The sequence below is a fragment of the Ambystoma mexicanum genome, chromosome 2p (genome assembly GCF_040938575.1).
Source record: "Ambystoma mexicanum isolate Mex_15411 chromosome 2p, UKY_AmexF1_1, whole genome shotgun sequence".
NCBI lineage: Eukaryota > Metazoa > Chordata > Amphibia > Caudata > Ambystomatidae > Ambystoma > Ambystoma mexicanum.
In genome coordinates, this window is record NC_090923.1 from 321,501,331 (window position 1) to 321,526,017 (window position 24,687).

The following is a 24,687-nucleotide window of genomic DNA, read 5'->3' on the forward strand; positions in this document are numbered from 1 at the left end:
CTGTGTCAAGGACAAACTGGTTATTGTTCACATGTATTGTTATTTGTTGTATGTCTGTGTGTCATATGACTTCTTGTATGTGTCTCACAGTTGATACTCACCCACGAGCCAGGTGTTTCTAAAGATTCCTGATGCTAGGGCCTGATATATGGGAGAATGCCGGAAGGTGTAGCTATCACTGATGCATACATGCTAGATGCAGCACAAGACCTGACAGAGGCACATTGATTGTGTGGGCTGGATGTACCCCCAACAATGGCTGTGGTATCCCGGAATGATCCAGTGGCCTGGGTGTGTACGGCTGAAACCACTTTGACCAGAGGTGCAACAACCTCTGAGCACATGGTGGGAGATACAAGGTAATTATCCCACTCCCTGACAAGGTTGCAGATGACATGGGGAGAGAAGCGGTACTTTCCATGCACTTCCTCATCTGGCATCCCAAAAATTGTTGTTTGTGGATAGAATGTTCTGGCCCTCATCCTGTTCCTCTTCTTCTGCCTCCTCCTCCCATGTAGTAATTTCAGTGCTAGCAATGCAGAATTTATCATTGTGACAATCGTACGTTAACTGGGGTTCCATTTAATTGCGATTTGTGCTTTACGAAGGGTGACGGGCGGTAGTGTGATTGTTCTCCTTTGGAGTCAAAACGATAGCATGATTCTTTCTGTGAATAGGGTTTTCTTAGCTCCTTATGGGATGTGTTTGATGTTTGTACAGTGCCTCCCTCCCTACACCCATGTTCTTCCTCATTTTCCCTCATTTGATGAGGATTTTGCATGTTCCGCCCCTGTTTATTCTTTGTGCTGGCCCTTCACGCGCGTTATGTTCAGTCCAGTGCAAAGTCTGACCTGTGAATCTGAGAAACTCATTTAGCGCTGCGCAAAAACAATTTTCGCCGCACTAAACATTTTGTAAATTAAGCCCAGAGTGTGCTCTGTGAAGCAGATAGAGCTAGTCGTTACTATTACTGCCCTATTTAACGTTACTCTTATCAACATTTGAATGATGGAGGGCTGAGACTGGTTAGCCTGTAGTCTGAACTTAAATCCTGCCAACATTGGACATAAAAGCCATACATTTGCATGTTCATTGAAGCATGATGTTGTTGAGAGTTACAAAAGCAATGGTTGCATTATTGCAGTTCGACCAAAACCTTGGAATGGCGAAGACTCTGCGGATTATCTGTCATAGTACTTCCTTTATGAATGGGGAAAACGTGTCCGATAATTTTGGAATCCTACCCAATATGTACGTTCAAGGCCATCGATCTACCAGGTTACTGGGAATTGCCCTTAAGTACTCCAAAATGTATTATGCAGAAGGTCAGTGAGGGCTAGCACTGCTAATGTGTAAGCATTAAATCATAAATTATGCAACAATGCTTTCTAAATGTCAGCATTCAATGTCATTTCATAGCTCTTGCTTAAGTTATTGGGTTGTGTTGAAAACATCTAAAGATATCGCAATTCCTCATCTGTTTTTAATGAAATGCTATGTAACACTAGCCAATAAGAGAGAACATATATTCTTGGATAAATGCCTATGTAATTTTGCGACATTATTTTCATTCATAAAAGAAAACATCAGGCAGCATAATAAATAATGAATCCCTGAAAACGTTCAAATAGATATCCAATGCTATATTACTGTATGCATTAGGCATGGAGCTTGAACAACAGAGCACATTTACACCCACTGTGCATTGTAGGGGGTCCTCCTAAAGAGTATGTTGGATGCAAGCTGGTTGATTTAACATCAAAGCAACTGAGAAAATTCTCCACAAACATGCAGCTGGCACAATACACTGCATAGTCCATGTTCACATATTTGCAATTTAAGGCACATTTGCTCAAAATAATAAAACATGTGGGCAAGTGCTAGAGCAGGGAATACAATACATGGGGGAATCATTTTCAAAGCCCTTGAGTGGAAAAGTAAGACATAAACGCAAGCTGTTAACCATTGATACGCAAGCTGTTAACCAGTGATGCCTTACCTTTACCGGCATTTGGAGGCAGTGTAGAAGCAAGAAAAGAAATAAACATTTCTGCTGTGCATTCCTCCTCTGACTTCAAACGGCACATGCGTTTACATGAGGTTTTCATGTAGCTGTAAAGGACATGGATTCATATGGAATCTGCCAGTTTATCGCCCCTGAAGGCAAACTTAATAGGAATCCGTTAAGCATGTTTGGCAGTCAACATTTAAATAATTCCGAAACTAAGAGTGAAAGCAAAGAGTGAAGGCAATTTTACATGTATGCACGCTTTACTGTTGGTAATTTCATACCGGAGACCGAACAGTGCATATGTGATAACGTTAGCAGTACCTGTCAGAAGAAATTATCACTTTTTACAAAATGATGCCCACGTCTGCCAGACTACATCCATGCATTGCTGGTGCAACCTTGAAACTCTAACAATATAACATTATGCAATTCAGTAATAGATGCATTTATATATGGCGTCCTATGTCTTTTCCTTACCAGAACAAATCATTCTAGCTGCTTCAGAGCAAGCAGGAGGGAGCAATTCAATATATAGGCTTTTCGATCAATACATGGGTCATTATCCCAGGATAATGACCAGCATCCGAGTAAAAGTTGATGTCGAAGCTGAGGCTGGTAAGTTGGGAAAGGCTCACCATCCCAAGTGATAATGACCCATCTGAGGTCTGTAAGTGTATTTGCACATAGTACTAGTGAAAACATTTTTTTTAATGGTTATGGCGAAGTAACACATACGTTAATAATGAGTAAAATGCACAAAACATGCTATTGGACATAATGTGGTTTTATTTTGTAATATGTTCCTTTCGTGCTCTCCGTTCCACTGGAAACGTTTTAGTAGTAACTTGCGTTATGTGCAATGTTAAAGTCAACAGTTTTTCTTTAAATAAGTGTAAGCAGTTTACCATCGTTTAGCTTTCACTTGTTTGTGTTTAATTTTGATTGGAGATGTGTTGTTGAAAGAATTCTTGCTGGGAAATTGTATTGCTGCCTGTAGCTTGAATGCAGAGAAATTATTTCTGATATTTTCCTGTCTGCTTTTAAATTTCGAGAACCTGATTAATGGATTTTTTTCTTTTTTGCAGGTTGCAAATTGACTTTGATAGGCTGAAAATTGATTTTGCACTGCCAAAAAAAACACCCTGATTCTTGGATTAGTGCAAAATTATTTTTTGCAGTGCAAAGTCGCTTTGCACTGCACAGATACATTTGGACTGGTCCATGAATCAGGTTTTTAGCAGTGCAAAGTTACTTTTCAGCAATGCTAAGTCACTTTTCACTGTGCTAAAAATCCCATGATTCAGCCCCAGAATGACGTGAATGCAGGAAATACTAGTAGTTATTGACAACATTCCAAGAATCCTGATTGGCTGACAGTACATCAAAAATTACTTCCATGTGCTAATACTAGTGCTAGACCTAAAAAGATTTGCACTGGAAAAAGTGTGGGTCCCAGATGTGCATCTATTACCATACAGCTAATTCACAAAGCCTACAACTGGAGCCAATATGGAGATGCCAGGAGCATCTCTTAGGTGCAGTTAAGACAATATTAGTAAATCGTATTTGTCTGTTAGCACCTGAAAGGTGATCCAGGCCTTTTCATATTTGAGGTTTGGCTCAGTAAATCAGGCGTCTGGGATGTGCTGAAAATCTGAGATGCCAATGGGCACTTCCTCCAGTGCATATCTTTGTGAATCGGGCCCTTCCTTTCTATAGAGTGCAGGAGAAATCAGAGGACTATCGTCTCCGACATAAGGAACACGCGCATGGCACAGTTTTCCTCAAGACTTGGAGGATATAGTAAAAAGCCTCCTGTGGAAGTAGCCGGTTTCATCTAAGGAACACGTACCGATCCTGTTGACACATAAGGGAAGTTCTGAAGAATGACTAATTATGGAACAGTTGAACAGAATCAATCACAAGAAATAGCACTTTTACAACAGAGTACAGCCCTGGCTGCACAGCAACACAGCGTTTGAATAAAACAACAGAGCAAGTGAGCAGTGGCAATAAGCAAGCACATGTCAGCGATGCTAAGTAGAAGCAGCCAAGGCAATGGAATATTTATAGCATGTTGCTTGCAATAGGGCATTCAGCAAGGCTACGCGGAAAAGATCTATTGCAACAACAAAGCTAAGGTTAACTCTCCACAGTGTGACACCAGATTCATGGACTATTTGCCCGGGTTCAAAGTGAATTTGCACTGCTGAAAAGTGACTTTGCATTACCAACAGAAACCCTAATTCATGGAACTGTGCAAAGTATATTTTTGCCGTGCAAAGTCCAGGCAAAGTCATTTTGAACTGCAAAAATGACTATGCAAATAGGGAGAGTGGCCTTTCCGAGATGGGAATAAAACCCATTTTTACTCAGCTCGCTAATGGCATCATGAAGTTATATGATGTCACTCAGACCTCTCGCATCTCCTGACGACAATAATGTTTTGATTGGAAACAAGTGTCATTGCAAGTAAACACACAGGGCCTCATTACGAGTCGGCCGGAAAATCCGGCACAATTACCGGCATGGCAGGAAGTGCGTGTCCGTGCCCTCGAGAACCCGCTACCAGCGGCCGATCACGAGTGCGCGAGCACGCGCGTCCCCCCATGCCGGTAGTGGAAAAACCGCCATCCCGGTAACATCCCACCAAACCCCCTATACCGGCATTGTGGCTTGCGTCCACTCCGTAACCACCATCAATGAACCCCTAAACACCGGCACGGTAACTCCGGTACGGAATAACCGTGTTCGCAAAACCGGACCCGGAAATTATGTCATCGCGCTGGAACAGGAAATGGGCCGGTGGCCATCTTTAAAAACACAATCCATTGCAATCCTCCACAACCAACACTCCTCCCGTGTCGTAGTGTGTCAGAGGAGCATCATCATGTCCAAGGCCAGCAGGAAATCCACACAGAGGAAGAGGAAGCAGCGTTTCTCAGACGCTGAGCTCACCATGCTCGCCAACACCCTGGAAGAGCATGCGGATGTAATACGCAGCACAGACCTAAAGCATGCGGCCCAAACCTGCAAAAAAGAGGTCTGGCTTGAGGTAGCTCAGAGGGTGACAGCAGTGGGGTGTGCCCCAAGGAGTGTGCGCGACTGCCGGAAACTGTGGGACGACCTCCGACTCCGTGTCCGGAGGATCATGTCTGAGAACCGGAGAGCCGCAATGGCAACAGGCGGTGGCCCACACTCCCAAGTCCAATTGATGCCATGGGAGGAGATGGCAAGTGGCTTCATTAACCCCGAAACCATTGAGGGGATCGGAGATCAGGAGGTTGGCGCAGCAATCACCACAGAGGAAGGTGAGTGTACCATCACAACCACATATCACGACACATGACGTGGCCCAACTGGGTAAGTTACAGTGGGCAAGGTGATGCATCAACATATCCATAGAATAATCATTGTCACTCCCTGCACCACATGGACGCTGAATGACGACCCAATCCCAACAGAGGTTCCACATGACCCAACCATGGCCATGCACCCACCACACAGAGACCAAACTAATGCTACCCCACCAGCCATGCATTGATTCCCCACATACCCCCTTAGTACACCTAAAGCAACAAACCAGAAATGAAATGATGGCTGAATGCATGAACATATCCCACTGCAATTCAACATAGCTGCCATTTGACAACATCACTGATGACCTGCATCTCTTCTATCCCCCAGGCACCGATGATGAAGGTGGACCACTGGACAGGGGTGCGAGCACGTCCAGTGCACGCAAGGGGACCAGGGACACCCCAACACAACCGGCCAAGGAAAAGACACCTGCCAAAGCCAGTGTGCCACGCAAGGCACCAACCCTGCAAGGGACACCTGTACCCACTGCCCAACAACAGAGAACCACAACAGTGGTAGCCCTGCCGCCAGCCAACAGGGACGTTGTGTCCACAGAGGTGGAAGAAGAATCAGACATGATGCCTGGCATACCCACCCCAAGCCACATTACCAGCCCCCAACCTCTAGCGCAGTCTGAGTGCCTCGATGATCTGTGTCTACATGATTCCGACCTCGGGGAATCAGACAATGCGCTGTTTGAGGACAGTGCCCCGGAGGATGGCTCTGCACAGGCCCCTTCCTCCACTCTGACTTCCTCCACTCTGCCTTCCTTCACTCTGCCTTCCTCCACTCTGCCTTCCTCCACTCTGCCTTCCTCCACTCTGCCTTCCTCCACCCTGCCAGCAACCTGCAGACCTGCGGACCACACCTCATTTGATGCCCGCCTGACAAGGGTCGAGGCCCGGCAGGAGTACATGCTCCAGATCATGCGCCAGCAGGTGGAAGCAGGCAATGAGGCCATGAGTGCCATCGAAAGGGCAATAGCAGCCAATACTGCAGCAGTGGAGGCATCCACGCGTGCCTTCCGGGAGTGCATGGGGACAATATACCCATGGAGGGCACAAATTATTGGGTGAATAAATAGTGGTGATGACGACATCTTGGCACTTGTCTTTAATGAGTAACAATAGGTTTACTAGAAGGAGCGGCATTTGGCTTTTCACTGTAATACTCTTTCGAGGCGTGTGGGATACCCACTCAGATGTGCTATGTTACATCACTTTACTGTAATGGTGCAAGACACAGCCCAAAATGGCTGCGCTGACTCCTGTGCATGCCGAAAAGTCCCACCACCCGCCACACCTTCCCCTCACCTCCTAGCCATACAAACCAAACAAATTATAGACTTAGCCTTGGCATCACTCATACTTCACCACCCCTCCACACATGAAAGTCCATCCAACCTACTCCACCAATACAACAACATCATCACACAGGCACCCAACAAATTGCACCCCTCAAATTACAAAAATCCCACAACAACCACCACAAACCATACTTCAACAGTTCCCAGATGCCTAGAAATAACCTTTGCACCATAACCATGATACCCCTCAGACCCTGCTGCAACAAATACAAAACATCCATACTCAATTCCAAAGCCACCCATTACCTCCAAGAACCCCAACATGCCACAGATCATACCCAGAAACCATTCTGCATCATCAAGTCCCTCTCTAAACCACCATCTGCATCATCCACACCCCCAACCACTGCAATATTCAACTTTTGCATGAACTACTTTGACTCCAAAATAAACAACACCAGGATATCCCTTCCCTCTGCGTTCCCACTCAAACCCTCCACTCCCAAACTTTATAAAAAATTGAACACATTCTTCCCCATCGACACTGACACCCTCATCACTCTCACTGCCCAAACAAAACCTGAACACTTCCTGGATGATGAATGTCCCCTGAAGCTGCATCTAATTGCATCACCACCCAAGCTCCCAACCGGCTTTACATCATCAACTCCTGCCTTTCACATGAGACTATCCCCACTACACTCTAAAAATCTCACCCATCCTCAAAAAGACACCTCTCGACCCAATGCTCTCTGAAAAACTACAGCCCCATTACTATCCTACCATACCTCATCAGAATCATGGAGCACTTTGTCACTACCAAACTGCAACACCACATCACCACAAACAACCTACTCAACCCCTTCCAATCTGCCTTTCAACCTGGACACAGCACTGAGACCACTACTCTTCACATCCTCAATGACCTCCACAGAATCACAGACACAGGTCAAAGCACTACTCATACTCTGTGACCTCTCTGCAGCCTTCAACACTATCAACCACACCATTCTACTAGACATCCAAGCCCACAGGATGAAACTCTATGGCACCGTACTTGACTGGTTCACCTACATTCTCACTGACATGACACACTGTCTGCATGCCCCCTTATTGATCAACCCCACCCATGTCAAGTATGGGATCCTGCAAATATCCTCCCTATGCCCACTCATGTCCAACCTATATTTTGAATCCCTTTGACAGAGGCTTAGCAAACACAATGTCCATTTCCACCAATATGCACATGGCACACAAATGTACTTCCGAATTTCATCCCCTTCACAACTCCGAACCCTCAAAACCTGTCTCTACACCATCAACAAGTGTATGGCTACCCCCTTCCTCAAACACAGCTCTTCCAATACAGATCATCCCCTCATCTTCCACCAAAGGCATAAAATCAACCTCACCCTGTGGATCCAAGAACTCACCAATGACAACCCACACATATCCCTCTCCACACCTGTCAACTCCCTTGGCTCCACCATCAACCCCCACCTTTCCTTCACACACCACATAGCTGGTGCCACCAAAACATGCAATCTACAACTACATCTCCTACGCAAAATCAGACTCATCCTTGCTCCTGAGGACTTTTGCACCACAGTTCAAGTACTGGTTATCTCTAAGATGGTCTATGGAAATGCTGCCCTCACTGGACTCCCCAACAGTACCCTTGCCCCCTTCAGGCCCTACAACCACAGCAGCCAGACTCATCCTCCACCTACCCACACATTCACATATCACACCCTATCTTCCCCAGTTTCCTGGCTCCCCATTCTCCAGAGTATGGACTTCAAATGACTGTATTAAAAGCTATCCACCTCAAAACACAATTGTACCTGCATGACAAACTCAAACTCATCACCCACACAAACATGAGAAAAGCAAGCCAACACCTTCTACACATTACACTCTGCAAACTCACATGCACACCTAAACAAGTATTTAACCACTGGGCACCGAGGGCACATATGAACTTCATCCTCCATCACCACTTTTAGACAGAAGGGGGCAAGGGTACTGTTGGGGAGTCCAGTGAGGGCAGCATTTCCATAGACCATCTTAGAGAGAACCAATACTTGAACTGTGGTGCAAAAGTCCTCAGGAGCAAGGATGAGTCTGATTTTGCGCAGGAGATGTAGTTGTAGATTGCATGTTTTGGTGGCATCAGCTATGTGGTGTGTGAAGGAAAGGTGCGGGTTGATGGTGGAGCCAAGGGAGTTGACAGGTGTGGAGAGGGATATGTGTGGGTTGTCATTGGTGAGTTCGTGGATCCACAGGGTGAGGTTGACTTTATGCCTTTGGTGGAAGATGAGGGGATGATCTGTATTGGAAGAGCTGCGTTTGAGGAAGGGGGTAGCCATACAGTTGTTGATGGTGTAGAGACAGGTGTTGAGGGTTTGGAGTTGTGAAGGGGATGAAATTCGGAAGTACATTTGTGTGCCATGCGCATATTGGTGGAAATGGACATTGTGTTTGCTAAGACTTCCCAGTGCCACCAGGCTATTCCAAGTCCAGGGGCCGGGAAGTCAGGCGCCAGTAATTTTGTTAGTCCCAATCCCCATGGAATCTCATAGAATTTCATGGGAATGGGGACATGGGTTAACGGTGCTGGTGCTCCCGTGAGAACTCTGCGAGCGAGTGGCATCCCGCACAGCATGTCTAAGCTTGGTGGGCAGGACAGCACAGATTGTAGTGTGCCGGTCGGCAAAAACAGTGCCGGTAGGCTTACCACCACTGTTGTTTCCAGTCTGGCACAATTGTAATGAGGCCCATGTGTATCCTCTCTCATATCTTATGTTTGGTGGAAAAAGTTACAACTATTAAGTAAAATTCTCAATCCCACGGACAATTCAATGTTTGAAGATATTAAAGAAACATAACACATCTGTCCATTATTAGAGCTGATTTGTTTTGTTCCTGAAGGCATTTCATACCTAAATGATATTTGCTCAAGTGAAGCAGAATTGTTGGAAATCCTGAATCTGACTAAAAAGAAATGATTTAACTATAACTGAAGGAAAAGTTTATAGTTGCCCACATTTCACTTGAAGATATTTCATTGGTAGATAGGAACAGAGAGATACTGAAATTTCATATTTGTGTATTTCCATCAGTTCAGCATCATACAGTTCTCCTATGACTCCACTTGATACTGATTTTGGATAGGGCGGTTAAAAAAAGTTGATTTGAGCAGCGGTACAAGGCTATGTTCATTTCTGTATTGGAAATGTACTGGATTTTACTCAACATTTGTCAATCAAATGTGAGAGGACCAGTGATTTGATTTCCAAGCACTTTAGTGACATCATGAGTTTCAGAATTCCATTGCCAAGTGCATTTTTTGGGAAACGACTGTTAACTTTGGATCAATTATCTTAAAACCTGAAATTATGTAGGGTTGCCATATGTGATTTCATTTGTGATGTCATGAGGGTGGTTACCTGCTGAGCAATGCAGGCCTCAGAGTTACTGAATTACTGCGGTTTTGTGGCATTAAATCAGCACCTTAGTGTCACTTCAACTAACGTGTTTCACTGAATTTCAAGGGTTGTATTGCATCAAATAGTTTCACCTTAACGGTGCTTCAACTAAAATGTGTTCACTGAATATATATGTTTATTAAGTGAAAACAAAACCTTTGAAATGTAGTGAAATTACTTTTGGTTACGAGAGAGTTAAGCTGCTCAGATTTAATGCTACAAATCCCCTGAATGGCTTTACAGATGACATCACTGAGGATGTCACTGGTGTCATCACTTATTGCATCATACATGACATCAATGGTGACATCACTGATGACATCAATATTTATATCTTGTATGACATCATTGATGTCACTGGTTTGATTTATTATATTTTCAAATATGACAACTTTCAAATATAACAGTTTTGTAACATTACAGCGCCTACGGTAGCAGCCCTGTAGTCATGGCTAAATTGCTCAACTCATAGAAAGAGCAATTTTTGGGTGACTTATAACTTCACAAAATGTTTGCAAAAAAATATATACGCCCCACTCAGGATGATTCTGTGAAGTTTGGTGCAGTTAAGTCAAATGGGGGCAGAAATATAGGGGGTTTCCAACATTTGTAGACGGATCAGAACATTTTGCTCCTGCCTACAGCCAAAACCGATGGACGGATTTTCACCACATTTGCAAAAGGAGCGTCAGCTTGGTCTCGAAATCGTGCTTTTGTGAATTTGGTGTAAATCCATCCAGTAGTTTTAAAAAAAACAGCCAAAAAGTAGGTAAAAGAAAATTAGTGATTTCTGGGTCCGGTCCATGGTCCCACTTCCATATTTGGTCCTCGGACATCCCCCTTGACCAATCAGGGAGCAACTTGATGTCTGCGGACATCGGACAAGCCTGGTGATTGGACAGTGAAAAGCGTGAGGTGCATGATAAATGGTCGGCATGTTGGATCTGCAGACTGCATGATGGGGAAAACATCTGGAAAACGTGGGGAATGTCTGTAAAATGCATTTGGGGTTATTTGCTGGTCAAAAGAAGGTCTGGAAAGGGTGGGAGGGTGGAATAAAGATGATATGGTGCTGTTTTATAGGTGAAAAAAGCAGGTGCGGGTGACGCCCAGTCTGCAGACACCGCGTAGTCCGCGGACAGCACTGAGAATGAGCAGTTTGGAAAACACATTTGGGGTTATTTGAGGGCTGAAAGAGGGCATACAAATGGTACGGGAGTGGAAGAGAGATGATATGGAGCTGTTTTATAGGTGAAAAAAAAGGTTTTGCAGATGCCGCCGAGGCCATTGTCAATTTCAGTGTCCGGGGACATAATTTCAATTGCATGGGGTTCAGGGCAAGTTTTGTTATTTGAAGGTGTATTGTACATACTTGATATATGGTTTAATACTATTGTTGTGTTTGTGGTCAGTGGGAAGATTTTTGGGAGAATGGCCTTGTAGATAGTTCTTATGCAATATGTATTTGTTTATGCATGGCATGGTTACTTTGTTGCATATAGCAAGCTGGAATCTCTGGTTCTTTTTCAGTGGAGAAAAGAAAACAGTATAATGTGTTAAGCAGGATAGTTTACATATATACATTTACTTTTTTGACCCTCATAAACAGTACATTCTTTGTATGATGTATTCTGAAAACAAGTGGCCCAGATATGTGATGTCATCACTATCTCTTAATGAGGCCCTATTTATTCTTCCCTTGTAGTCTGTAAGCATTTATGCACTTTGGAAGGTAATCTGTTATATTGGAATACAAATTCTTAATTTATTTTAAAAAGAAATGGCCAAAAATATTGGCAATATCATTGCCATATGTATCATTAAATATGTACTTTCTAATCTTCATGTCTCCATCAGTGATGTAATTTATGATGTAATTTGTGTGGTCAACAGTGATGGCATACGTGATGTCATCATCATGATCATATGCTGCACAACAGGGGGAGAATAGTTAAGGTGGACTGTGATTGCTGAATTGCAGGGGTTTTGTTGCGTTAAATATGAACTCTCTCTTAACCAAGATTTTTTTCACAGAATTTCAAAGGTTTTGTTGCTATGTGTTTCCTACATTCAATTTGATCACGTTAACTCTTTCATAACTAGAGTTTTTTCATGGACTTTTTAAGGTTTTTATTATACTATAGTTTCTTCAGAGCCTACTAGCCATGGCCTTTGGTAGTGGCCACTGTACATGCAGCACTAATAGGTTTCTATGGGGTGCACCAGCCATGGCCACTGTACATGTTGCACAAATAGGTTTCTTTGAGGCCTACTAGGCATGGCCTTTGTTTGGCCATGGCCCATGGCCTAGACTTTCAGCCATGACCTCAGTACATGTTGCACCAAAATGTGTCATTGGAGCCCACTAGCCATGGCCTTTAAGCATGGACACTGTACATGTTGCACCAATAGGTTTCTTTGGGACTCACTAGACATGGCCTTTGGAAATGGCCACTCTACATGTTGCACCGGTAGGTTTCTATGGGGCCCACTGGCCACAACCCTAGTAGGGTACAGATACCTATTACCTGCTCTCTGGGAGATGTGATCACTGTAGGTGTAAAATTTGTTTTATTTCACTCTCTCCCCATTCCCACTGGATTCTATGGAAATTCCCCCCATAATGGCGAGGAACTACACTTGCAGCGGCATTCAACTAACCATGTCTGCCGGATTCCGTCAGTATTCTCCCAATAACGCTTGAAAATACAAACTTCTTGCCTGTCCTCACATGCATTCCCCAAGTGCCCTCCTATTTCCATTGCCCTGACACACTCCTCAATTGCTTTTTTTCCTCCCTGGTCCTCTCCTGGGCATCACCACGTATCACTGCTTGGTTTTTGGGAGCCATTTTCTTCTCTGAGGTCGACTTGATTGAAATAAGAGTGGTGCATTTCACAGTATGGTGTTGCATTCAATATGCTCACATTAACTTTTTTTAACTTTCTCTTAACAAATGGTTTCCACTGAATTTCAAGGGTTTTGCTATACCCTAGTTTCCTCAGGGCCCAATGGCCAATGTCGAACATGTTGCAGTTTCTTGAGGTCTCACTAGCTATTGCCTTCAGTTGTGGCCTCTGAACATTTTGCACCAATAGCTTTCTTTTGGGCCCACTAGTCATGGCCACTGACCATGTCACACCATTAATTTGTTAACAACCACCCATTGCCTCCTTCACAGTAGATGTCAGCTCTGCAGATGTTAAACCTTTGTGTTATAACTACTTATTCTTTCAATCATTTCACAGTAGTTATTTAAAAAAAAATAGACATTTCTGAGGTAGATTGGCAATTCCCAAATTCCTGTGATAATGGGAGAAAAATGCTCAGAATTAAAAAGTCTTCCATGTCTTCAGAGTCGCTCAACATGTGTCCACCTTCTTTTTTCCATGACCCCTCACTGTAATCAATTGCTTTTTCCCTCTGTAGCCCTCTACAATTAACCCCTATCACTCAGTGTTGTGTGTGATGCACATTTTCTTCTAAGTGTGTCTTTTGGGGATGCTTGAGTAAACTAGTGAGATTGCTGCAGTCTTCACTGAAAATGTTCACCAACCAAGGTCCATATCATTAACTTTCCAACTCCTGACCTCTAGCCTGATGTGATTGCTATTGCTATTGACATTTTTATTGCTATTGGTATTTATATAGCCCCTATATCCAGCCCATCTAAGCACAGTTGTTCAAAATAATCAGTTTTCACCTACATACATTGAAGAGCTTTGAGTCTCTTCCTTAAGTTGAGAAGTTTATTAGACTCTCTAAGGTCATGGAGTATATATATATATATATATATATATATATATATATATATATATATATATATATATATTTATATATATATATATATATATATATATATATATATGTTCCTGTTATTTTTGTGTTCCTTTTTTCAACTTTTGATGTAAGCTCTGATTTGCCATTACATTGAGCCCAAAGTTCATATCATTGTTCATGTGCCTGATATATTATTAATCCCCAGACATGCCGTACTTAGGAAGCATTGTAAAATACTATTATATGTTTCTCAGTGTTGATTCTGTAGGAAATTAAATTATACAATTAATAGTTCCCACATGTGTAATCTACATATATTTAACACTAATAACCATTTAAGTTGTGATTTCAGAAATGTGGTACTGCTTTAGTGTGTTAAGGTTGTCTCTGTGAGTGAACATGTGAATGGCTAAGGAGAGAGACCACATTAAGATTGGAGCACATTTGTGATGAAAGATGTGATCATCAATAATAATTTGCTTTCTATTTTTCAGATCCAGAAATACTCAATGGAATATTTTGGTCTGAGTCCCTAAATAAGGTTTTTGTAGATAACTTTGACCGTGACCCATCCCTCATTTGGCAATATTTTGGAAGTGCAAAAGGATTTTTTCGCCAGTATCCAGGTAGGTGTGAAATGTATCTATTTGTATTTGTTTCCTTAATAATTGTATATGATGTTATTTTTCAATGCAATTTGTGTTTACTTAACAGCTCCAAAAATAAATCCTTATTCTCCCATTCAAGTGGATGTCTCTTCTCTTTACCACATTTTAATTAAATGAGTTCCTTCCACAATACTCACATCCAAATAGGATGATGCATTCACATGTTTCACCCTGGAATCTCTGGACTCTTTCTGGTAGCATACAACTATTAAACATTGTTTGTCACACATTCCTATTCCCTAGAATGTAACATTTTCCCCAATCTCAAATGTAGTCTATAAAACAGAACAACATAAAGACATCAAACACAACAAGCTAAACAATATGAGGGGAGAGTTTCTTTTTTTTTAAAGCCCTTTATTTGCCAGTATATGAACTTACATCTTCTAAGGAATCCTTTTCTTTTTAATCTAAGAAGGCGGACAAACAACATTGTTCTTCAGAAACAAGCATCACTACTCCTCTTGCCATAGCAAATAATATTTCTCTACATCTTACACTACCCTAAATAAGCCAACATTCCTTAGCCTTGAGTCACAGGAGTTGATAAATATTTTGATTGGAAAGGCCGCTGATTCTCTATGAAATTGTATGGTTCATCATTTGCAGGAATGTAGCCATGTCCATATAAGGGCATTCCTAAATGTATAGGACCATTTTAACTTTGGTCTCAACATTTACCAAATCCTAGATAGCATTATTACCAGCATTTATGATTTTGGGACCCTGAATAGTGGCTTTTGCTGAACGAACTCTTATTTCGTTGCCATTACATACTTCATCAACCTAAAAAATAGAACATAGGCCTTGTTACGAGCATGGACATAATTTGGTCATAAATCTGCCAAATTACGACCAAAAGCAGTTACCTTTAGCGCCACTTGGTCCTGTGGGTTTACCAAAGGATTATAAGTGGTGATAGAGTGGTATAATTCCCCATGTTTAGAGTCCATATGAATCCATGGTGATTTTTGGTAGATTTACCACTGGTGGAATTACAAAAATCAGATGATTTACTGTACTGTAATTCCACCTGCAGTAAATCCGCCGAATGTCATAGTTTGGATCGGCAGGAAAAAATGCCAGTAATTCCATTACCGCCAAGAAAAGTTGTGGTAATGGAATTACCAACGCTTTTTGCTCTAACCGCCAAACTTGTAATGAGGCAAATCATGTCCATGACACGTTTTCTTTTCATGTCTCTGTTTAGTTCTTACCTTTCCCATTTACTCCTTCTTTCTTAATCATATATGGAAATATCTGCTCCATACTCTCAAAGCTACTCATCTTAATGCTCCTTCAATAAAGAGTACACTAACGTTTTCACACCTGTGCAGAGCACTACCTTGGGAAACTCAAAAATCCAATACATACTAAACAAATATGTTAAAAGATCTGCTGGCATGCGTGTATCTAAGGGGATAACAAGGGAGGTCCTGGGAGACTCTCTCCCAGATATGAGTCCTGCTTACAAGAGCCTTACCCAGAGTCTTTAGCTCACTATCTTTCACAGAGGAGAAATATCCCAAACATATCAGTCTTTGTCCTGCTCTGGGGCAGTCCAGCACCGAAATGCTAGGCAATTCTCCTCTGAACAATAGTACCAACAGCAACCCCAGACACGTGTTTCGGTCTGGTTGAACCTCATCAATAAGGTGTAGTTGTGCCTCTCTAAGAATAGTGAGCAAGGGGTCCACGTCTGGATTCCCCTAGTAACTTAGGGTGAGACCCAAAGTTACTTGAAATATCCAGATAACAAGGGGGGTCCTGGGAGACTCTCTGCCAGACATGAGTCCCGGTTACAAGATCCTTACCCAGAGTCTTTAGCTCACTATCTTTCACAGAGGAGAAATATCCCAAACATATCAGTCTTTATCTTGGCCTTCGGCAGTCCAGCACTGAAATGCTGGGCAATTCTCCTCTGAACAAGAGTACCAACAGCAATCCCAGACACGTGTTTCGGTCTGGTTGAACCTCATCAGTAGGGTGTAGCTGTGCCTCTCTAAGAATAGTGAGCAAGGGGTCCACGTCTGGATTCCCCTAGAAACTTAAGGTGAGACCCAAAGTTACTTGAAATATGCAGATAACAAGTGGGGTCCTGGGAGACTCTCTGCCAGACATGAGTCCTGGTTACAAGAGCCTTACCCAGAGTCTTTAGCTCACTATTTTTCACAGAGGAGAAGTATCCCAAACATATCAGTCTTTGTCCTGCCCTGGGGCAGTCCAGCAAGGAAATGCTAGGCAATTCTCCTCTGAAAAGAGCACCAACAGCAACCCCAGACACGTGTTTTGGTCTGGTTGAACCTCATCAGTAGGGTGTAGCTGTGCCTCTCTATGGGGGCTGAAATGGGAATGGGGAAGGTCCGGGCCCGGGGTCCTGGAGGGAGGAATTACTGGGCCCTCCAAACTCGGAATGGCCCGGTAATTCCCCATTCGGGAACCTGGACCCAGATGCGATTTCGGAGGCAGCCATGGCGCCAATAGTGGGATGGCTACCGCTGAGCTTGTAATGAGGCCCATGAACTCCAGAGCAAGATATCCTGGACACAGGAATCACATCTCACAGCCATTCACAACAGGAGTAGTCTCACATCAGGTTGATGCATATTTAAAGGGTTTTGACTCTATTGAGAATGGAAGGGGTGAGATTAGTATAGACAGAGGGAGCTCTTTAAAGCTGGAGTAAGGTTCCACCATCTTGTTTATCTCTGCCTTTGTCCCCCTGTCCCCTCCACTTCTCATTGCTAAATTCATTTTAGGTGTGATTACAGGAGGGAAAGTCAGCGATGTGGCCCCTAAAGCAAGCAGGATTCATTCAAATTGCCTGTGGACTTTTAACTTTAAAAGAAGGGGTTAGCCACTCCTTCTTTGATTCATCTCTATTATTCCAGTTCTTGAAGAAAAACTTGTTTGGATCCCCTTAGGAGAGCATTACTTTTCAAAGTCTTTTAGTTGTGAGGTGAAGACAGGCAGTCCACGATAATGGTAAGGTCTTCTGCCTAATCATGCTCACGAAACATTAGTGGTAACCTGCTGCTGAAACAAAACCTGCCTCTCTGCCAGCTACAGCGGTACCCATGACCTCACCTGTTGAATGACCCATGTAGTTGTGTGCCAGCCTCCCCTGTGTTGGGAAGATGGGACAACAACCTATTTTGTCCCTGAGCCCCTGGATTAGGGCTCACAGCACTGTGAGAGCCATGACAGCCGGGATGCTTGTGCTTTTGCCTTTGTACTGCTTGAGCCATGTTTCAAGAAGATTTTGGCACATTGAAACCACTGGGATAACTCTGGTGCTGCCAATTGAACTCTCCCAATCTTTTAATCACTTGCACAATGCCAAGAGGTCTGATTTGGGACTGCCAGACCGCCAAGCACCGAGAACGGTATTATCAACTAACTGGCTCCTTGTGCACCGTTGGTCCCTAGACACTGGCTAGGTCGCATTGATCCCTGTTTGCATTGAAGAACACATCCTTGTAAAGAGCTCTGTGATTATTACTTGCCTTACACCACTGATTCATTACTCAGAGTGCTGCATCTTGCTATCTTTGATTATTCTGTGTTATTTGCTCAGTGGATGAGTTTTGTGTAGTGTTTTTCTAGTTTTTGAATTATTGTTCATGGTGGGTTTAAATAAAGTGTATACATATATATATATATATATATATATATATATATATATATATATATATATATATATATATATATAAAAAACTCTTGATTGGACATTCCTTTATTTTGGACTGTTATAATTCGTTGATTGGGTTGCTACGGTACCGCATTCACACCTCTCTTGACAGTATAGCCTTCATCGGACCAAGTTACCACAAAAGACAAAGGAGGCATATTTATTTTACTGTACATGTTTTATCTTTATGATTGTGTTGGCTCCAGGTTTGTAGAAGTGTGAGGGTTCAGTGGGATACCTTGGCTTTGTAAAATTACCCATCAAGGCCAGGGGCACACAGAATTATGACGTGCACGTGCACGTTCCTTACTTTCTCACATGTAATGGAAACAAATACAAATATGATTGGTTCTTTTGCACTATTTTTACTCAATTCTGATATTCAGATTAATGTTGCCACGGTAATGAGGGCACTGTTTCCACAGTGCTGAATGATCACCCACTCATCGGGCCTCATTCGAGGTTGGTGGTAGTCATGCCGCTATTTGTGCCGTGACTGCCACCAATAACGGGTCCGGCACCGGTCTAGTTCAATGGGGACTTACCGGTGTAGTCCGACCTTTGCAGGATCAGTAAATCCCCATTGAAAATGCCATTCCCCATTCCCATTTGAGCCCCCATAGGGCTCAATAGGAATGGGGACGGCACAAATAATGGGCTGGCGTATGTCAAGCCCGTTATTTTCCCCCTGGTCCCTTAGCGGGTCCCGTCCTCAATGTAAGGAGGGACCCGCTAAGGGACCTTGTAGTAGGGCGGTAAGGGATTACCGGCACCGGTCTCCTTACCGGTGCCCGGTATCCCTTACCGCCCAACTTGGAATGAGGCCCATCGTGTTTCCACATTTTCCGTTTGTGCTTAAGTAATCGTACATCAAAGCCAACACTGAGCAGCCTCTCCACGTTACAAAGACTGCACTCACTAGGGATTGTCTCTGTTCTCCTACATGGGTATTGATATGAAGGAATGTGCAGTTTATTGTTTTTGAAGCAAGAGGAACTCTTCTTGCATTTGGTATTTAGCACAGGTGTGTACTGATCTTTTGGGAACTGGATGTGCAGGAACTGGCTCGAGCTTAACGGTAATTAGAGAGATGTCTGATGATAATTTCTCTATCTGCCATTTCCCTCTGGACACCTGCTTTCTGGCCTGCATCCTTTGGCCCCCTCCTACAGCCAGTGTCAGTGGTAAAAAATCTGGGACTGAAAATATCTGCCTCCTTCTCCATGGAAGCACTAGTGAGCTATGCAAAGTTCTCCCTTTTCTCCCATCCGCACTATGTACACCGGTTGTTGGTGCTCTAATTCAGAGTGCACAGGGTTATTGCAATGCACTATATCTTTCTCAGCTGGCCTACTTAGACAGTCTGCAAGTGCTCCCGAATTCAGCTGCCCGGGCTGTCTTTGGTCTATCATGTTGCAACCATATTTCTTCTTCGCTGCACAGCCTTCATCACTGTGTCTAGTGCACCCAGTTTTCAATGGCTGGGCTGCCGACTATTTGCTGCAAACGTTGCGCTGATATGTCCCCTCATGGATGCTAGTACTTGGAATATTTCATTCAAACTGAATGAAATATTCCATTACCTATCCAGAGAGTCTACCTATCCAGAACTGGCAGCTGATTTTTTAGCCTATGAATTGAACCATGTTTTTCACCATTAACACCATTGTCGTTATTAGTCGCGATGGCTATTGAATGAGTCTTCTTTATTCATGCAAATAAATCACGTGGTTGAAGCTTTGCAGTGCAGATTATACATTTGAATTCAGTAGGAGCGAGGCCTACCCAATGCTTCCATTGTCTAGGGTTAAGGCCTGTGAATGTTTTGCATTGCTTTAAACAACTCCTTATTATTTGTTCAAAAGGGGTTGGATGATACTGTGAAATCACACAGCTGCGCTTGAAATGCACGGCTGCATGTTTCCTATTTTAATCTTCATCTGCATGGATTAAGCAATGCAGTGCTTTCTAATTTCTTTTTTAATGTCTCTAAGTCAGTCCTTATGTGAACCCATGGTGTGCACCTTTCAAGGAAATGAAATGCATTCACTCTCATGTTTACCAATGCACCTGTTTGCTCATGCAAGGACGATGGAATCAGTCTCTTATAAAGTTGCAGACCACACCCGTACGACTGCCACCAATAAGAACTTGTCATAGCGTGAGTCATTTTAAAAAGAAAAATGAATGCTGAATGTCCCCAAATTGTAACTATGCAATAAACAGTTCACTTTTCTATTTTGTATATTTTTTTCTATATAAAATAAATAATATTGCAATGTGTGCTTGATCTTTTACAGTAAGTTTAATTTAAAGACAATATTGATCAGCACCTCTTACGCTACGAGTGCCCCTAACATTCTCTTAATGTCCATTGTTTTAACAATGGCATTGTGACAAAATGATTACTGCCTCACAGGAGAACAAGGATGAGTAGTGGCTAAACTACGGACTGAACCATAATACCTCTACAAAATAACAATTATTCCAATCATAAAGGTCAAACAGGCACAGATAAGAGCAATAACCCATTTTGCCTGTAGTTGTATGATGAGCGGAAATCATGCTAAACTCTTAGAATGTGTGCATGTAATAACAGTAGCCACCCAAACATAAATAGAGCAACTGTCCAAAATAAAGGAATGCTCAATCTAGGTTCTATAACAATATGTATATATATAAATGTGTGTAAATTCACTGAAACAAATCTTGGTTAAGGTGCAGTTAAGTTGTGCAGATTTAACGCAACAAAACCCTTGAAGATCAGCGGACGTGGGAAATCATGACCAGCTGAACTTGTATTACCACTGATGTCCCCAATAATGCTATGTCCCCCATAATGCCATTTGAACCGCAAGGTCCATTAAGACAAGGTAACAGTGTCTGAGATGGATGGGGTTGCAGATCTTACTCATACATCAATAATCTGACCGACTCAGGAAGTTTGGCAAAAACGCAACAGTTTTATTTGCAATTGCCTAAAACAGGGAATATGACGGGCATCAACGGACACCGCACAGCATTCTCTCTCGAAAGTTCTCAATGCATCGCATTAAAAAAAAACACAACTTTATACTAAAAATTCATCATCACTGACTTCATACTATGTGGCAAAATAAGAAAACCTATGGAGGTTTGCGATAGGCTTAAAGAGAAGAGAACATCTAAGTATACTTTCTATGGGGTATGAGATTGTGATTGGATCTCTAAGGTCAGGTGGACAGCTATGTGAATTCGTGGACAGCTACTTCTTTCATTCATCTTCACAATTCTTCCAGAACTTCCTTCAGAAGACCGTCATTCCTTGGGTGATGCATCCTATAGAGTTTTCTTAATGGATACCTAATTTCGAGGACTCTTCACAGTATAGGTACCGTTACTGGCATTGCACATGTCGCAATTTCCAGCTGCCAGCATATAGGCAGAATAGGGGTGGGACTTCCAGTAGAAGTACTTGGCTCCTACTCTACACGTTCTGTATGTCATTGTGAATCCCTTCAATTATAATATGAATATGCTCATGGGCTCTGCAGCGCAAACTGGCCAAATGAAGCTGGCCATGAATTCCCACATCTGCTGAATTTCAAAGGTTTTGTTGTGTTAGATTTGCACAACTTAACTGCACCTTAACTAATGGTTGTTTCAGCAAATTTCAAGGGTTTGGTTATACCATCATTTTCTTTTGTTTAACTGCCTTTTGGACGTGTCTACTGTACATGTTCTACTATGTGTCGTTTTGTTAAGGATTTCAATCAGGCAATACAACGGGGTCTTGCCTATCATGTAAAGTACAGATTAAATACTTATTTATTATGTCTATAGGTTCAATATTCTGAGTGATATACCACTCATATCACAGCCGTCTCAAAATACCCCCTAGGTCACAGTGGACCAGGAATCAGGCTGGCTTGTAAAGGTAAATATTTATTTATTTAAAATTCAAATAAAACACACATTTTAAGATATATATATGGGGCAGCAATCACCAATGTGGTGACAATACAAATCAGAAAATAAGTAAGGCAATTGAGTTCACTTTTGAGCAGCATAGAAGACAAAACACAGGGAAAAGACAGCGTTGGTTTGTGAACAGATAGCGCTTAGGTTAAGATTTCCCCCTGCAAAGTTCTTAATTCACACATGAGCAATTCTACACAGATGTAAGTGAGCAGCAGGTATTCAGGAATGAACAACAGAATACAGTGTTGGAATATTATCTTCCCTCCCCAAACAAGAGAGAAAACATTTTTGGAACATGGACACTTTTAAAAACTGACAGTTGGAAATGGCTTGGTGAACAATGAAAAGTGTGCAGAAATGATTAAATTGATACAAATTCCTAAGAGAGCAACACTAAACAGGTCCTAACAAACATGAGCTACAAGATAAACAATAGTATACACTTTTGATCGGAATGGAAGTTAAGAAACACTTTGGATGGGAAAAGACACGTGTAAAAGTTTCGTAAAATGTGAATTCATGGCAAAATTTCACTAGGCGATTATTAATAAAAATGGGTCAAATATAATGTTCCGCAATGCGATTTTTTGTTGTGGATGTAGCTAAGGGTCTTAGGTTTAAGAGAGATTTGAATTGACATCTCTAGCTATACAAAAGAAGAAGTTAAGTACGTTTTAGTGAGAGGCGTTTTTGAAAAAATTAGAAAAGAAACGTAGAAATTTGGTTTTAAAATGACAGATTTGGTTATTTAAACTATATTAATGACTGAAAAAGAGAATACCACACGTGAAACTCCACAGTTACCCACGGCCGATTGTAACTCTCCACGTGTAATACTCTGTTTTCCGTTCTGGGAATCACTTCATTTAATCCAAATCATTACTGGCTTATGATTTTGTGAAACAAATAAGAAAAACAGTGCAATAATGGTTCTGACAATGTTAGGGTTTTGAATATGCTATGGGTTACTATGAGTACTGTTTATACTTACAGTCCTCTGTAATTTAAGATTGGACCATCAGGGTTCTGGTCATCCTGGATCGGGTCTACTGGCAGCAGGGCACCTCTGGCAGGATGGTCAGCTGGGTGGTTCTGGTCAATTTGGACTGCACCTCAGACTGGATTAGATTGGATTGGCCCTTCTGGTCATTGGACACGTAGATTAGCGGGATGGCGAGTTTCAGCGGGCAAGCCTTAATGGTTGCAAGTCAAACTGGATCAGAATTATTTCCCTGAAGTTTGGGATGGTTGGATTTGGGCCTAGCTGAAAAGAGTAGAGTAATTACTGAGGCCTGGGTTTTGCAAAGGAGTCTGGAATCAGCTGCAAGATGAAGAATTCTGCAACAAGATGAAGTCAGGAAAAAAGCGCTGCACGGAATTCAGGAGGTAGTCAGGAATTTGTCTGACTATGTGTGGAGAAGTTCCTATATTTATCATGCCAAGTGACATCACAAAGTTTATGGTAGGGTCAGAATTTCAAACCACACCCCCACAGCTATGAGTGGTCAAAGGCACTTGCCATGTTCTGGTTGGAAGTCAGAAAAGAGCTGTCATCTTTTTGATGTGATTTAGGAACTCCCACATTGATTTAAACCACAATTTAACTTTTGCACAAATGCACATTTCTATAATTATGCCCACGAATAAAATCGGACACACACTATATATATATATATATATATATATATATATATCCTTACATCCAATTCCCATCTCTGTGAGAGCTGTCTTTGTTGTTCTGTGTCTGTCTTTGTTGTTCATAACGGTTTGGCCTAACAATTTCTAATTCAATACATATCTGGGCGATTACCCCTAGAACATGGGTATACAATATCATATTTACAGCATCAATAGTTTTCCCACTATTATTCTTTTCCTGTAACTTTGGTCCCTTATGTAGTACAGGGTTCACTAACGTCTCCACAGAAAGAGCATAACATTAGATTTACAACTACCAATTTTTAGATTTGTCCTCCTTCATGTTGCAAAGTTAAAGGTTTTCATAACTTAATCACAAATAGGCATTTTAAACAACAGATTTCTTTGAGCAGTTTTTTTTCTCTCCTTTCAACAAACAACAGCTGTTAAATCCCTTTGATCAGGGTGGGGTGTAGAGGGAAGTTTCCTGCCCCTCCCCAGAAGTTAAGGCTGAATGTCTAATAAGGTATTTGTTCTAAATATGCGAGAACCTCCAGCATCAATTAAGCCTTCCTGGTAGCAACAGAGTGTCAACATGAAGTGTCCTCTTTCTCAGGCTGGGCACTGTCCAATCAGAATTAACCAGTTAACTCCAAACTGGGTTACTTTAAGTTTCACCTAAAATCTTTCATTTAAAAGATAGAAAATGAACAGAGTTTATAGTGGATTTTGACAATTAAAGGAATTAAGCCCTTCACAATAACATGCTTTTAAAGAGGTGAATT

At 42.2% G+C, this 24,687-nt stretch overlaps 1 protein-coding gene across 4 annotated transcripts in view; it reads left to right on the forward strand.

The window, feature by feature from the left end:
* Positions 1-24,687, forward strand: part of CACNA2D3 (calcium voltage-gated channel auxiliary subunit alpha2delta 3) — a 3,251,448-nt gene that overhangs the window by 1,250,340 nt on the left and 1,976,421 nt on the right. For all 4 annotated transcript variants that reach the window (XM_069643639.1, XM_069643642.1, XM_069643640.1 and 1 more), the window contains one exon: positions 14,440-14,571. In XM_069643639.1, coding sequence (XP_069499740.1) covers positions 14,440-14,571 — 132 coding nt within the window. The remainder of the gene's footprint in view (positions 1-14,439; positions 14,572-24,687) is intronic.